The sequence below is a fragment of the Lolium perenne genome, chromosome 5 (assembly GCF_019359855.2).
Source record: "Lolium perenne isolate Kyuss_39 chromosome 5, Kyuss_2.0, whole genome shotgun sequence".
NCBI classification, from domain to species: domain Eukaryota; kingdom Viridiplantae; phylum Streptophyta; class Magnoliopsida; order Poales; family Poaceae; genus Lolium; species Lolium perenne.
The window spans coordinates 230,266,153-230,282,682 of NC_067248.2; the positions used below are offsets into that span (position 1 = coordinate 230,266,153).

At 48.7% G+C, this 16,530-nt stretch overlaps 1 protein-coding gene and 1 long non-coding RNA gene across 3 annotated transcripts; both read right to left on the reverse strand.

The window, feature by feature from the left end:
- Positions 1-6,935: 6,935 nt before the first annotated feature.
- LOC139831762 (protein ALP1-like) lies at positions 6,936-7,523 on the reverse strand. Its single transcript, XM_071821088.1, has one exon. The coding sequence runs from the start codon at positions 7,521-7,523 to the stop codon at positions 6,936-6,938; it is 588 nt and encodes a 195-aa protein (XP_071677189.1).
- A 3,284-nt stretch (positions 7,524-10,807) lies between these two features.
- Positions 10,808-13,645, reverse strand: LOC127302191 (uncharacterized). Of its 2 annotated transcripts, XR_011745622.1 has the most exons (4): positions 13,415-13,645; positions 13,136-13,288; positions 12,227-12,294; positions 10,808-10,890 (listed from the first exon to the last, which is right to left on the reverse strand). It is a non-coding gene; the product is annotated as an uncharacterized lncRNA (long non-coding RNA). The 2 variants fall into 2 exon arrangements; XR_011745621.1 differs by lacking the exon at positions 10,808-10,890 and having other exon boundaries at positions 12,122-12,294.
- Between the last annotated feature and the right edge of the window lie 2,885 nt (positions 13,646-16,530).

Sequence of the window (16,530 nt, forward strand, 5' to 3'; positions counted from 1 at the left end):
CCCCATTTTTCGGCTAAGGACTTGAGGATTTGTGGCTCAGTACACCCTGGACATGGGCCGGATAATTGCCCGGACATTTGCCCGGATTTGCACCAGGGCCGGATATTTCCAAAATATCCCCCCCCCCCCCAAAATCGGCTAAGGACCTGAGGCAAAGCAGCTCTGGACATGGGCCGGACATTTGGCCGGATATTTGGCCGGATTTTCCCTGAGGCCGGATATTCCGGGGGGGGGGGGGGGGCAGATTATCCGGCCCTAACTTAGGCCGGATTATCCGCCCCCCCGAAAGCTCCAACGACTGGAATTTGGAGGGGGGGTATTTGTACCCCCCTTCTTCTACCTTGCTCCTTGCTCAATCATTGTACAAAAATCTGCCAGCTTCACCACCATTAGAGCCACCTCAAGAACACAAGATTTGCCAGATCTCCTTCCTCCCCCAACCAAAGCTCTTGATCTTTGGAGATTCGAAGGAGAAGACACCGATCTACATCCTCACCGAAGTGATTTACATTTCCCCCTCATTTGTTTGAGGGCCCTCTTGCTAGTGTTCCTCTTTGGTTCCCTAGTTGATTGTTGTTGATGTGTTGTTGTTGATTGTTGTATTGTTACAGATTTGGGAGCCTCCAATTCGGTTGTGGATGTGTGCCCCAAGAACCTTGTAAAGGCCCGGTTTCCGCCTCAAGGAAATCCCTTAGTGGAAGTGGGCTAGGCCTTCGTGGCGTTGCCCATAGGAGATCTGAGTGAAGCCTTCGTGGCCGTTGGTTTGGCTTTCGTAGCAACCACACTCCTCCAAACGTAGACGTACCTTCTTGCAAAGGAAGGGAACTACGGGAATCATCTCCGTGTCATCGTATGCTCCACTCTCGGTTACCTCTATCCTATTCTATCTCCTATATATTGCGTAGCTATATCGTGCTTAGTTGTTAGACTTGTCATATAGGTAAATTCACTTAGTTGCATATCTAGAGAATTTACCTTTGTGTCAAACCTAAATTGAAAAAGAACTAAAAATTGGTTAGCACCTATTCACCCCCCTCTAGGTGCGACATACGATCATTTCAGCCCCACCACAACAGCCAGTGGCGCCAGAGGCCGAGGAATACGAACGTGAGAACTTCCAATGGGATATTCCTATGTCTTCACAAGTTGTCCATGAGGATGCGCCGGCCTCGAAATATGTGTTCTCCAAGAAGCTATTCGATTCTCAAGAAACGGCTGAGGAGGAAAACACTGAGGAGGTCGCCACCGCCGCCGTCAAAAAGATGCTGAACCCAAACACACTCCATGCTACGGCCAATACAACGATGGATGGTCCAGTAGTACAACCCAAGAAGAGGAAGAGGCCAAATAAGAAGGACGCCAAAGACAAGGCGGCGGCCAAATCCAAGGACAAGGTCCCACTCCTTGACAAGTTGCCAAACAATTGGCGACCTCTGCATCACTTGGGTGAACCGATGCTGCCGGAGCATGTCGTCAACAAACTCACCACGGATATGAGGAGCTTGCATGAGACTGTTAGGCATGTGGAGAAGCAGCTTCTCAAATCAAAAGATCCTAGTTACCCTCTCTTCGTGGCGAAGGTGCCAACTGGCATGAACTTCATCGAGAAGTACACCCCGCGGAATTGTGCTTTATCCGGTTCAATGACATCTTCAGCATCTATCGCATGCAAATGCTCCACTTTAGTGTGGTTTGCCTAGTTGCTCTTAGCTTGTCTTCCCAGATTCTTAAGGAGGGGATGCCGACCATCGCGATAATGGACCCCTTCTATATGCGGGGGAGCATCATCTGCAACGCTGGGGATCAGGCGATTGCCACCTAGCAGGTCGAGGATTACATGCTGGAGAACATTAAAAAGGGCGCATCCCTTACTTCCCCGAGTAAGTAATCACTCGCTAGTCCCCCATCACCATTCTATCCTATATCTCCATTTGCATTTCCAAAGGTTAATCCATGTGTTTTCCGCAGAGACAAGTTCTGCACCCTCATCGTCGTGCACCCGCAACACTCGCATGCAGTCTATCTCGACTCGGGTAGGGACCACAAGAAAGACTACACCCACATCAAGTCCCTTCTCAATGATGCTCTCACCGGCTTCGCCAACAAGGGAGGCCCCCTCAAAGTAGAGAGGAAATCCCGAGGAGGCTTGGTCTTAACCCACACAACCAACTTCCCCTGCCTCAGGCAGTCGACGAAAGACAATGGGATGGACGCGTGGTACGCCATCCTTCAGATGCATGAGTACATAAAGTACGCGGATGACATGTTGCTGCCAGATACTCTCAGAAACAGGTTTGCAAACATGGCGGATGCCCCTGATAGAGAGCTGAGAAAGAACTTGGGTCGCATCCAGCAGTTCATTTGCACGATAATCCTGCAGGATGTCAACAATAGGTCTGGCGAGTTCTTCTATGGCTACGGTCTACCACCTAATGACGAGATAGAACTCCGCTTGGAGATGTCGCGTGATGAGAGGCCGTTCAACTCGCTTGAGGGCTGCCGTCCATTCCCCCCTAGGCGTACAACCCGATCCTATGACGGGAACACTATTGCTAAAGCATGAACGATATGTCCCTGAACTTCCGTATTGTAATAATTGCTATATATTCCCATAGAATCGACTTGTCGCTTTTATTTAGTTGTATGGATGTGCATGTGAACATGTGTCTATAGTTTCATTTACTTTGCTATATATTTCAAGATTATGGCGTAGATACCTTAATAATTATTTGCATTTACTCGACCCCTACTTGCCTCGTATTTGGAGTTCGCCGATGATTAGAATGTTCGATCACTCGTACACTCGGGGGTGGAGCCAGTGAGCCTTGGTGCGATGGCCACAAGTATCAATCTATTGTGCATCCTACCTAGCCTCACTGACTCCATCCCTGGATGTTAATATTTGTTTCGACCGACAAAGTATGAGGCACGGTATTTAATTCGTACTACTTGTCTTTTATTTGAGTTCGCACTTCTTAATTGCATTGGCCGATGATTAAAATGTTTGGTCACTTGTACACTCCGGGGTGGGGCCAGTGAGGCTTGGTGTGATGGCCACAAATATCAATCTATTGTGCATCCTACCCAGCCTCGCTGACCTCATCCATGTATGTTAATATTTATGTTGACCAACAAAGTATGAGGCACATGCTATTTAGTTCATACTACTTGTCTCTTATTTGAGTTGGCACTTGTTCATTGCATTGGTACTAACGTTTTACTTGTCTTGTGCATGTGCATGGAGATGTCCACGACATATGTCGTGTACAAGGGGAGGGTTCCTGGAGTCTACGACGACTGGGAGGACTGTCGGAGACAGGTGCACCGCTTCAGCGGCAACAGCTACAAGGGATACCCCACTAGGGTGGAGGCGGAAGGAAGATACGCCCGTTATCTAGCGGGAGAGGTGAGGGACATGAGGAGGAACCGGATGAAGACCATGGCCTTCGTGATGATGCTCATCGTGACCATGTTGGTCATGTTCTATGTGATTGTAGTTTAGGTTAGTAGCTACATTGTGAGGTGTATGACGACACTTGTTGAAAGTGCATGGAGCCCCCATGTGTGGTTTTGGTAATTAATGACAATCCCTATGGACTAATGTTTGCATTGAGTTATATTTGTAGGAGTTGTCCATAGGCAATTCTTGAACCATATGTTGGCTTCAAGGTTGCAATAAGAAGAAATTGATGAAGGATATCAAGTGTCAAGTATGTCTTGAAGATGAAGATGAAGTGAGCCCTCAAGCTACTTCAAGACATCAACATGATGAAGAATGAAGAAATGAAGTGCAAGTTCAAGATGAGCCATCTCGAAGAGATCCTTTGCTTGAGTCTTGCCATCCATATGGTGATCATGGATATGTGAAGATGCGCCGAAGAAGAAGCTCTCCCATGGTGGATTATGGGGGAGAAATCCACATGGTGGTCATGGTTATGTGAAGATGCGCCGAAGAAGAAGCTCTCCCATGGTGGATTATGGGGGAGCAATCCACAAGACTTCGTCAAGCAAGCACAAGCAAGAAAGGCGTTCCATCTTGTTGAGGTCAAGATCGTCGTCATCGAGCTCAAGTGGAATGCGCAAGTATAAGGTTTGCTCTTGATAGGGTTTGTTTCTCACCGGTCTCATAGTGTAGTTGGAGACCGGTTTATAGTTTAGTTGCCGTACTATCAAGAGGGCTCTCGAGTGAGTAACTCGATCGTATCGTTCGGAGAGAGCTCAAACCTTTGCATCCTTGCATCATCTTTCTTGGTTGTTATTTGGACCTTATCCATGTGATGTTTTAGAGCTTGTGCTTATTCTCATGACAAGCTCTAGTTCATCGAAAACGGATTTCGCATAGATCACTTGTTGCGTTTTCGAGTTTGGTTCATCATCTTTCTTGGTTTTATTTGGATCTTATCCATGTGATGTTTTAGAGCTTGTGCTTATTCTCATGACAAGCTCTAGTTCATTGAGAATGGTTTTTCCATGGGCAACTTGTTGCATTTTCAAGATTGGAGGTTTTACCGGTATGTCTTTTTGAGATAGGTCAAACCTTTCTTCATTTGTTTCTATCCTCCTTTGCTGGACTATGATGTTTCTATGCATATTGTTGTAGAGCTCGTTGTTGTGATTTCAACGAGCCCAAGATCATCGAAATCGGAGTCCGGATGCAAAAGTTATGCCCGTTTTAGTTTTGGTGTTTCTGCAGTTTTCTTAGGCCGGATATTTCCAAAATATCCGGGCCGGATTATCCGGGCCGGATATTTCGGAAATATCCGGCCCCCCCGAAATCGTCTAAGGACCGGAAGAAAAGCAGCTCTGGATAGGGGCCGGATTTTTGGCCGGATTTTGTCCAGGTTTTGTCCACGAGGCCGGATTATCCGGCCCCGGATAATCCGGCCCCAACTTGGGCCGGAATATCCGGCCCTGTTTTTGCCCAAACGGCTCGATTTTCTTGGGGGGTATAAATACCCCCCTTCTTCCTCCTTGGGCTGTGCTTCTCTCACTCTCTCTCCCCTCCATTGTTGAACTAGAGAAGCTTGCTCCATCTCTCAATCCCTCCATGATTCTTGCCCCCAGTTGAGGGAAAAGAGAGGAGATCTAGATCTACATTTCTACCAATCAAATCCATCTCTTTGTGAGTGGAACTCTCTAGATCTTGATCTTGGTGTTCTTTGTGAATTCCTTTGTTCTTCCTCTCTTATTCCCCCAATAGCTTTTGTAGCTTTGTTGGAATTTGAGAGAGAAGGACTTGAGCATCTTTGTGGTGTTCTTGCCATTGCATTTGGTGCATCGGTTTGAGTTCTCCACGGTGATTCGTGGAGGTGAAAGCAAGGAAGTTGTTACTCTTGGGTTCTTGGAACCCTAGACGGATTCTAGGCCTTTGTGGCGATTTGTTGGGAGCCTCCAATTAAGTTGTGGATGTGTGCCCCAATCTTTGTGTAAGGCCCGGTTTCCGCCTCGAAGGAAATCCCTTAGTGGAACCGTGACCTAGGCCTTTGTGGCGAGGGTCACCGGAGATTTAGGTGAGGCGCCTTCGTGGCGTTCGGTGTGTGGTGTGAGTACCGCATCTTGGGGTGAGGCCTTTGTGGCGTTGGTGTGCATCGAGCAACCACACCTCAAGGTGAGCCTCTTGTGGCGTTCGGGAGCACTAAGCAACCGCACCTCTCCACCGGAGATTAGCACTCGCAAGAGTGTGAACTCCGGGATAAATCATCGTCTCCCGCGTGCCTCGGTTATCTCTATACCCGAGCTCTTTACTTATGCACTTTACCTTGTGATAGCCATCGTGCTTGAAGTTATATATATCTTGCTATCACATACTTGCTTGTATTGCTTAGCATAAGTTGTTGGTGCACATAGGTGAACTCTTGCTTAGAATAAGTTGTTGGTGCACATAGGTGAACCATAGTATATAGGCTTTGGGCTTGACAAAGTAAACGCTAGTTTTATTCCGCATTTGTTAAGCCCATCTCGTAAAAGTTTTAAATCGCCTATTCACCCCCCCCCTCTAGGCGACATCCGTGTCCTTTCACTTGTGACAACTATGTACCGAGACTTGTAACTTTGTGAAACTTCGTCGTTCGGTGTTGCATATGCACATGTGTTGTATGAATCAACATTTCGAAATGTGACTTACGTGTTTGTGTATTGATACAGAAATGAGACTTGGATCTCTATGTGCTTCTCACAATGCATGTACTGCTCTATAAATATGAACTGTGTTGTAAATATATACTGCTGTATAAATATGCAAATATGAATTGTAATATGCTGGAAAAAGCGCGAAAATTGAATTTTCAAATATTACTGCCGGCGCACCTCAATGCCCTTCTGCCGGCGCACATGGCACGCGCCAGTGCTGGCAGCACTACTACCGGCGCAGCGGCACGTGCGCCGGTGGAACAAGCCTTTTGCCGGCGAAGCTGGGCTGGTGCACCGGCAGTAACTACCTACCGCCGGCGCACAGGGTGGTGCGCCGGCAGTGGCCAGTTATCACCGGCCCGTTCGCACTGGTGGGCTGAGGTGCGCCGGCAGTAGCCATATTAGGTGCGCCGGCAGTAGCTGTTTTCCTTGTAGTGTATGTGCCTTAATCCAAATCAGTCGGTTTGAATGTCCCTAGCACAACCAAAATTCTTTTCCTTGGCTAGCTAATACTTGTTAGATTATTCCAATATAAAAAAATTAAACTGGATGTTTTAAACTTTGGAGATAAGATTAGGCCTGTTTGGTACCATCTAGGCATGACTAAGGTTACCTCATATGTACAACTGGTAGCCTTATATTCTCTCAGCTCCCATCACACAGATATCAGTTGATGACAGTTACCAGTTCACGAAGCTACCAGTTCACGAAATCAGCCCTAGCTAGTACGAATGGTAGTTCATGACATGATGCTTCCTAGCTACTACGAATGGCAGTTTATCATCACGAGAGCGGTCAACATACGGTCAGATGGTGGTGTTGCCTCTGGCTTCCCATATTGCGTCCGCCCACTCCTGCCTCTTCTCCTTCCAGGCATCATTGTCGCATGTGTTCACGCCATGGCCGGTCTCTACTTCATCAAAAGTGACAACCTCATCGAAGAACTCATCATCGCCCCAACCTAGGATCCAGTTGTGAAGAATGCAACAAGCAATGACCAGCTTTACTTGAGTGTCAAAAGTGTGGAACGGTTTCTGGTCAAATACCTTGAACATGTTCTTCAATGCAGCAAATGCCCTCTCAATGGTCACTCTAAGGCTTGAGTGTCTCAGATTGAATAACTCTTTCGCATTCCGAGGTCGGTGCCTAGGAGAGAACTCGTTGAGGTGGTACCTTGTTTTCCTGAAGGGAAGTAGAATACCAGGTTGGCATGCATATCCAGCATCTCCAAGGTAGAACTTACCCTCAGGGATTTGCAACCCATCAAGCCTTGACAAGCTGTCGCCCAGGATGCTCGCATCATGAGCTGGACCCTCCCACCTAGCAAGCATGTTAGTGAACCTCATATCGAAATCCGCATGTACTAGCATGTTCTGGCTGGTGTAGTGCTTCATCCCGCGTAATGCCGCAGACATTGATCTCGGTACCTTTGCAGTGACATGAGTACCATCAATAGCACCAATGCAATCCTTTAAAAAATGTAGCACACAATCATGTTTCTGAAAGTACCACACATCTGATAGGTAGAAGGAACATGATTTTGTACTCACCCTAAAATACGGGAACCACCTGTAGCTGTTCTTGAGCTTGGGTGGTGTGTTCATTGAAACGGCGACCCTGGTCCGGCGCCGGAGACCGAAGGGAGATGCGCACTGCTAGATCTGGGTCGCCGCAGCCGCCGCCGGTGCAAAAATTGGGGGAAGAGAAAATTTGGGAGGGGGCTAATGGATAGGGTAACCGAAGAGGAAGGTTACCCCTACCTTTGCCGCGCAACGCCCCTGGGATTTCGGCTTCTCCCGCCATGTCCCTGGAGAAACTGTCAAACTGGTGTCCCTCCAGAGCGTATCCCAGAGGTGCTATGCAAGAACGCGATTGAGCCCAGCCAATCAAACGAGCCGAAAATGTTGGACTAATGCGAGCCAAGGAACATATAGGATACCAAACGCGCCCTAAGTAAACGTGACACAAGATATTAAGTGGTACTAGGAGGCATTGGCGCGGCGGCACGCCGCGCCCGTGGCGAGACATCTGAGTGATGGATCTGAACTGAAGACATAGCAGAAGGGCTTGTTGCTGCTGGAGTGGTAGATATCTTCGTGCTATTGTGGAACATTGGATTACATCTTATGTTATTAGTGTGCATATATGGAACATGGGGGCATGTGAACCCACTTTTTGAAAAATTCCGTTTGTGATCTCAAAACATGTTTTAAAAATCGAAACACAAAATGATTTCCCAGATGATCTCAAATATGTGCCCTGGACATGAGTTTCGTGACGAAAAAATCTTTTATTTTGTCTGGCAAAAAAGTGAAATTTTGCAAGGCTATATAGCAGTATATATGTGACGTATTTTGTCTTTTTTAGATTCTGAAATAAAAAAGTGGTTTCTCCGCGAAAACTTTCTACGCACACATGGAACATGCGTACGTACCCGGATATTTTTATTTCAAATTTTTTTAACATTTGGAAAATGCATTTCCAACTAGGGTTCACATGCACCCAAGTTCAAACCGGACTTTTTCCGTTGGTAGTTCCATAATATTACACATAGCAGATCAGTAGTACTCTATGATATCTGCCTTTAACCAATCTTTCTCTTCTCAGTCTGAATTGACCTGTTCTTGGAACTGAGGATATGTGCAAGTGTCGAATGCGAAGAGAAAGGTAAAGTTGAGTATTTTCTTACAACTGCATTGCTTCTGGGTTACCACTGTTTTGAGGTTTATGCTTACTGGCAAGTGACATCTCTTTATTGGCGTGGGAAGAGGGCGACACGCCGCACCCGTGAAGCGACTTTTATGCAGATAAGGAATATGTATATGTAGACTACTGGTAGGTAGTACCACCGAAAAGGTCCATATATTCGTAAGAGAATGTAGTTAACAATACTAACTTTTCCATATCGGATTAAGTAACTAACTGCGCTATCCGTGCTCATATTGCTTTACTTGGTAAGAATTTTCAAGTGGGTATTAGGATAGCCGAAAACAAAATATCTACGGTAATAGTTTTTTGTGACTTTGTGAAAGGAAAGCCGAATACATACATTATTATTCAGTGATCATCTTACTCAAGAGTATCCTGAGGTGCTATTCAGTCGGTCAACTACATCCTTGAAGATGGAGTTCTCAGCTTGCAATCTTTTTATTTTACCAACGGGAAAGATCACTATGTTTAATAAGCAGTCATCCAACCTTTTCTTTCAGGGTACAGAAGTGATCACTTAATGGATAGTAACACAATCACACTGATAAAATAGATTTTAGACATAGTAAAATGTAGAGGCTAAAGACAGAAAATAAGAGACATCAACTGTTAATGTTAAACCCATTACAAACTTAAGGAACACTCATGACAGCGAGACTGAAAATAAAGGATCATAGGCATTAAACAACCATCGTGCAACATCACATAAATAGGATATGCTGCATCGGCAATTGCATGTGCCCGTAAAGATACTTCAATGAGTACTGAGCCTCTGCAACTGCAAGTAGTGTAGATCTGAGCAGAATCGTAGAGGTAGCAGCTTAATCCGTAGTGCAGCTGTTGAATTTTTTGCACACAAGATGTACACCACAAAGGTCAGAATGTTGAGCCCCGGAAGCAGCCAGAAGAAGTAATCAAGATGCCCTTCATTCAGATTGTCAGGAACTCATCTTGGATTTCTTCCCTTTATCTCTGGTTCCAAAACCTATTCTCCAAGCCTTGTACCATGAGCAGGTGCCATTACATAAATCAATGGACTGGTTAATATTTCCGTGTAACACTATAGGCAGCTGGAATGCCGCTTTTCCATAGGAAGACAATCCTCCTCAGAAGCAACCCAAAGAACCTGGAGGTGCGTTTCAGCTGCAATGTCACATTCCATAGAAAATGAATCGTCTTCAGAAGAAAATTCGTCAATACCAGGTGACAGGCTCATGTCTGCAAGACATCCCCGAGAGGAGGAGAGCAAAAGAAGCAAATAAGAAATTCTTTCGAGCAGAAGGATAATTATGACCGATGGCCTGCTGCGAGTCGGTAAATGGAGTGCAACATGTAACGAACTATTCAACTTGGACAGCAAAAGAAGTCTGTCCAATTTTAGGATAACTTAACTGAAAACATGATTCAATATTTATTTTTTCTAACAGGGACAACAAGAACAATGTCTAATTATAAGATAACTGAACCTGAAACATGATCTGATTTCTATTTTTCTAATATAGACAGTAAGAACAATATGTCTAATTAACGTAAAGCATGGTGTGTTGTTTATTGGTAAGTTCACGGAAAATACTCACCGATTTATAAAGTCCAATGAAAGCACTAACAAAGAAGTATACAGACTAACATATGTGTCATGGTTTTAAAAATGGCATACAATATAATTGATCAGACAAAGCAGATAATACGAAGTCCAGTTCACTAAAATGTGCACGATCGAGATGTGAGCTACCAAATTGCATCTATATCAGTTGAACATTGGATAAGGGAACATGAAATGTTTTGATTGTCCGAATGCAAACTCAAGCTATATCTAACTTCGTGAATCTACCTGCAACCATGATATGATCTGAGGTGCATACTTTTACATATAGTCTGTTACCTCTTGCAAATAAAGAATATGTACATGACAAAAAGAAATAGAAAGACAACAAAATCTGAAAAAAAATATGTCAGCACAAACCACCCTACCTGAACCTGAAGAAGAATCTAAAACTATAGGCAGTTGAGACTGCCAAAGACATTCAGTAGAACAGGCAAAACCAGGACTACCTGCAGAAAATAACACAGACATGTAGTAAGCCTAACTCCTCCTCGAAATAGGCTTTCGCCCCGCTATATTAATATAGCAAACGACCCGATACAACGAACGCGCTGGGGCCGCAGCACAACACCAAGCCCAAAAGGAAACACAAGAGAAAAGGAAGAGAAAACAAAGCCGACACTGGCAGCTTGACAAGAACAAGAATGACTCGCAACCGCTGCGCCCTCCAGAGAATGCTACCACACTCCTAGCACGCCGAAGCGCCGCGTATCAAGCAACACCTTCAACAAGGAAAGTGACGACGACGCCACTGCTGCCCGGACTGGTCCTAGGGTTTCCCCCGATACGCGGAAGGGAGTGGGGAGGAGGGGCTACCGACGCCCTTCAGGAAGGCAAGGCGACACCCACAGGCGTCACCGCGTCAGTGTCGAGCCTGCCGACAAGATTTCTCCCGTCCCCCAACCCACAAACCCGGACGATTCGACGTGCTCCACCCGACTTGCCGCCCACCAGCACACGCCACCGCGACCTTGAAGCCATCCTTGCTGTCTCGCTGTGGTCGCCGAAGAAGGGCCTAGACGTAGAGATGAGAAACAGCCGGGTCGGGGGTAGCAGCACCTCAGCCGAGCGGGAGGGAACTACCTCCACCGCCTTCGCGGTAGCCGACCGGACATGGCAGCGAGATCAAACCCGCCCGGCCGGGCCCAAACAGGCCCGCAAAGACCTCGCTACCACGCTGCAGCAGGCGGCCGGAGTACCGCCGCCACCCAGCCACCGCCGTCGCATCTCCTCCACCTCCAGGGAGCATCACCGGGGCGCCATGAGCAGCCCGCCCGCCCAGCCCCTCTGGGCCCCGAACTGGGCCCAGATCTGGGCCGAGCAGGCCCTGCCATGGCCGCCGCCCGCGCAGCTCCGCCACCAACGGTCGCGCCGCCTCTCCTCCATCCACCCGACGCACAGGTACCACCCCGCCGCGCCGGACCACCACCGCCGAGGAGCACCGCCGCCGGCCGAAGCCCCGCGCCCCCAGCGCCGCGACGGGTAGAGACGTCCCCGCCGCCGCCGGCACCGCCCGAGCAAGGCCCGGCGGCTCCCGCCGACGGCGGCGGCAAGGGGGAGCGCGAGGAGGGAGGGAGGGAGGAGCGCCGGGGAAGGGGCGCGGCCCGGCCGCCGCGGGGGGGCGGCGCGGGTCGCGAGAGAGGGGAGGGTTTTTTTCGCCGCTAGCTCGTAGTAAGCCTAACTACCAGGAACAAAGAGTATATGAACTGGGCATTTAGGCCCATGAAACTTCTGTGACCAATTAACCAAGATGGAAGTGATATTAGCTGACATTAGACCACTGACCTCTCATCTACGGCAAGAAATAATTGCATCAAATATTCAATTAGAGCCTTCGACTAACAACTTCAGAGCTGACGTGGGATGATGGGAATGGAAACAAAAATAAGTGTTAGTTTCCCCCTGAACGGTCTTGAGAAAATTTAGTGAAAACTTAATTTATGTAATAGCAACGAAGTAGCAGAAAACCATAATTTACGTAACCGTAATGAAGGAGCAGCAAACAAAGATAAAACATTTTGCAAGGCAAGTTGACTTACCAAATCAAGAGACGGCAAACTCTGTAGCAGGTTTCAAGCTTCGTTTATGGGCTGATTTATTTTGCAAGCTAGGGACAATTATAGCCCAGTCAGAAGGCAGCCATCCGACCCAGACCGTGAACTACAGCATACGGAAAGTATGTATTGCAGCTGTCGCCTGCAACTCCAGCGGCACAACTGCAGCCTGCAAGTACATCTATGATTAGGATCCGCGCCTCAACAAATCGTATAGTTGCCACTTCCTCTGAAATAAATAAGTTAGATCCGAATGGAATCATGCACATCAAAATAATGCAAGCTGATGCTTTTGAGTGAACGGTTTCGTAAGGAGGCATGTACTTCTGCATTGTTCCTGCCAAAATTATTGAACACAAGAGAGAAAATCTAAACGTTTTGCATTGCAAACCAGAATTACATGAACAGATGAAAAAGAAATATTAAAGCAAAAAAATGCAATGGAGAGGGGAAGAGGACCCAGAGGATGCAAGGATCAGAGAGGCTCCCGTGGTACACATCCGGGCCACAACGCCCAAATCCGACAACTGCTAGGGAGAGGGTTGGGGAGGAGCTGGACTGAGCTCAAGCCGCCGATGCATGAGTCAAAAGTCAAAACGGCGCGGAACTACAACAGAGTTGATAGCTAAAGAACACTGACCTGCACACCGATTTAGTCGAGGTTGATGGCATCATGCTACCCTTAGAGTCGTCGATCTGCCCATCCAGAATGTGCTCTACTTGAACCAATCGCCGCTCATCGTCGTCTTCAGACCAACCTGTACATCTGCTCGTACAGCGTCATGCACTTGACCTGCAGCTCCAAGATTAATATGTAAGAGTTGGAAAATGCTAGAATCTGGATCGGCGAAAGCAGGATGTCCTAGTGCTGGGGCATGAACTCGCTTGGAGGGGAATCGGCCACCGCCGGAGTGCTCACCGGAGAGCTGAGGCGAAGGCCGGGCGTCAGTGAGCAGCAACAGCAGGTCGTCCGTGCAGCATCGTCTCTGCCATCGGGAGAAAGCAGCGGGGCAGCCTCCTCCTCGTCCTGGCAGCCGCGGCGGTGCACTGGCCGCGCGTGGACCCCTGCGGCCGTGCCTGCTCCGCCCCGACGTGGCCGCCGCCAGCCTGCGCGTGGTCCGGCCCAAGGTGGCCGTCCCAAGGCCGCACCTGCTCCACCGCAAGGGCGTCGTCTTTGGGACGCGCCCGCCCCGCCGGCTAGCGCGTGCCCAGCCCCCAAGGCCGTTGTCCCCTGCCTGCTGCTGCTCCACCCCGAGGGTGCCGTCCCCGGCACGCGCCCGCCCCGCCTGCCGTCGCCGCCGCCGGCAAGCGGGTGCCCGGCCCCCAAGGTCGCCATCCCCTGCCCGTCGCTGCTCCGCCCCGACGTCGTCTTTGGCAGGCGCCTGCCCTGCCCCGCGGTCGCTGTCGACGGCACGCGCGTGTCCCACCTCCGTCCCCTGCCCGTTGCTGCTCCACCAGGAGGTCGCCTAGGCCGCTCCGCCCCGAGAGCGCCATCCCTGACCCGTGCCTGCTCCGCGATGGATGCTGTCGGCAGGCGCGTGCGTTGCCCCCAATGTCGGCGTCTCCTGGCTGCTGCTGCTCTGCTCCGAGGTCGCCTCCGTCGGCACGCATGTCGCTGGGCCATCCATAGCTTCATCGAGGAAAAGGGCGGCGCAGTGGTGGGTTGATGGATAGGAAAGAAAAAAAAATAAAGGATATACATGGTGCTCTTGAGCGGTGGGAAAAGGGCACGTGAAAATTGATCATCGAAGACCGGGCATCGGCCGCCGCTTTGACCGCACGAGACGTGGTATAACCGGTAACCGGTTGCACGCTCGGTTAAAAGATACTAATTTTAGAAATATTGATCAGTCTATCTTAAAGACGTGTTGGGAGCTGATTAGAGGAACTGAAGGGAACTAGTAAGCAGAGAGCGTGAATCTGATCAACTTTTATATAGGTAATAACACAGAGGCAACTTTTATATAGGTAATAACACAGAGGCAGCGCTGGCGCATGTAACAACCGGTGTTCTTAAGCATGGAGTGCTCTCAAATACCAAGGTCCAAGGGTAAACCGTTTTACACATTTGACCTTCTAGCTCTTGATTATTACCAAGTGATCATCAATATCATTCGTTGAAATACCATATGTCATCCACGCAATGGGCAAACATCTTTTGGAAGGTGCTACATGTAAAGTCCTTCGGCACGCAACGCATGCTCTGTTTGAAAGATGGATCATGCATGTTGACATTGGCGTACCTTCTTGGGGCGAAATGGGTTGTAGCCCCCAGTCCAGCAAAAAATACCAAAGGATATTCCAGTATGTGGCCCAGATAATAATCAAAGCAAGCCTATTCCGCCCCCTCCCCCAGCCCAATTCCCCCTCCCCCCTCTCTCTCTCGCGGCTGGCCGGCGGGCTCAACGACGCGGCAAAACCTATACACCGATCAGGTCGGTGGCTACCGGCCACCGCACACCCCCTGGTCGGGTATGGGCCAGACCCATTTGTGGTTGTTTAGCCTGTAGCAGTTCGTTTTTCTTTTTCTTTTTTTTTTCTGGTTTTTTATGTTTTCTGTTTTCTTTTCTTTTTTCTGTTTTCGGTTTTGTTTATATTTTTTCAGATTCGAAAATTTTAATTTTCAAAAATTGTTCAAATTAAAAAAATGTTCAAATTTGAAAACCGTTCAAATTTGAAAACTGTTCAAATATGAAATTTGTTCAAATTTGAAAATTGTTCTAAATATGAAAACCGTTCAGATTCAAAAATTGTTGAAATATAATTTTTTTTCAAATTCGGAAATTGTTCATAGAAAAAAATAAATTTTTGTTCAAATTTAAAAATATTCAAATCTGAAAAATGTTCAGATTTTAAAAAAGTGATTTCTTTTTTAAGGAAAATGAATCCCCCGGAGGCTCCATCGCTAGCAACCTCCGGCTTGGGCGCCGTTCGATCGGTTCCATTGCGCGGACAGAAACATGCCACGTCGTCCTCGTTTTTCCTCCCACAAATTCACCGGAGGCTAGAGGACCACCACCACGCGCACGAGTTGAACTGTCAGTTACGGGAGGAAGGAGCATGGGCAAACAGGCCAGCGCCGCCGCCAAATTCCTCGCGCCGCCGCCAATTCGCTTCGAGGAGGAACTGCGCCGCCGCGTCCGCGTATACCTTTGAGTTTTCTCGCCCTCTCGTCATTCCCGAAGCTACTTTCCTCCATTTTTTTCTCCTCGCGCCGAGCCATAGCGACCACCTCCGACGCTTGCAGGGATAACTCGTCGGGGGAACAACATCGACTGTGAGGTAGACGGACCACCTGCCCGTGAGTTACGCCTCCTCATTTCCAGTGCGCATGGGATGATATGCGAGTTGGGACTCGCGGAAAGGTATGCGTGTCGGAGGTTGAGGTTCAGGCTGATCCGCCGGACAACGGAGTCGTGGACAACGGAGCTTACCTCCGGATTGGACTCGCCGGACAAGGGGCGTCTTAGGCCGAAATGCTACGAATCTAGGGCCGACTCTAAGAGCTCATCCTTCCCTGCTAGGTCTTCAGCGGTGCTACAAGGCGAGCACGACGCAGAGCTGCATATGTTAGCTGTGGTTCTACGAGACGCAGCCGACGAAGCTGCAAAGGGAGGACGACGATGCTACTTCGGTCAACCGGCGTTGCTACCATCTAATGGCGGAGGTGCTACAAAGGGGAAAATATAATGCTGCCAACGGTTAGCGGCAGTGCTACAAACTATCATTGGCGGTGCTGCAAGAAGCAATGGTGGTTCAATGGCGCGCTGCCGGTACTGCAGAGTTTTACCGACGGAGCTGCAATTCTGTGTCGCCGGAGCTACAATGGCGCATCGCCGGAGCTGCAACATCGTGCCGTGGGTGCTGCAATGGTCTGCAAGTGGTGAACGCCGGAATTCTCGGCGCCGCCTCCGTGCGCAAGCCCGCTGTCAAGCCGCATAGTGGTGTTGCAGGCTTGCTCACTTCAGCGCCTTTGTGCTGCAAGTTCGCCATCAGGAGCCATCGGTGGTGCAGCAAAGCGCCGATGATGCAGAG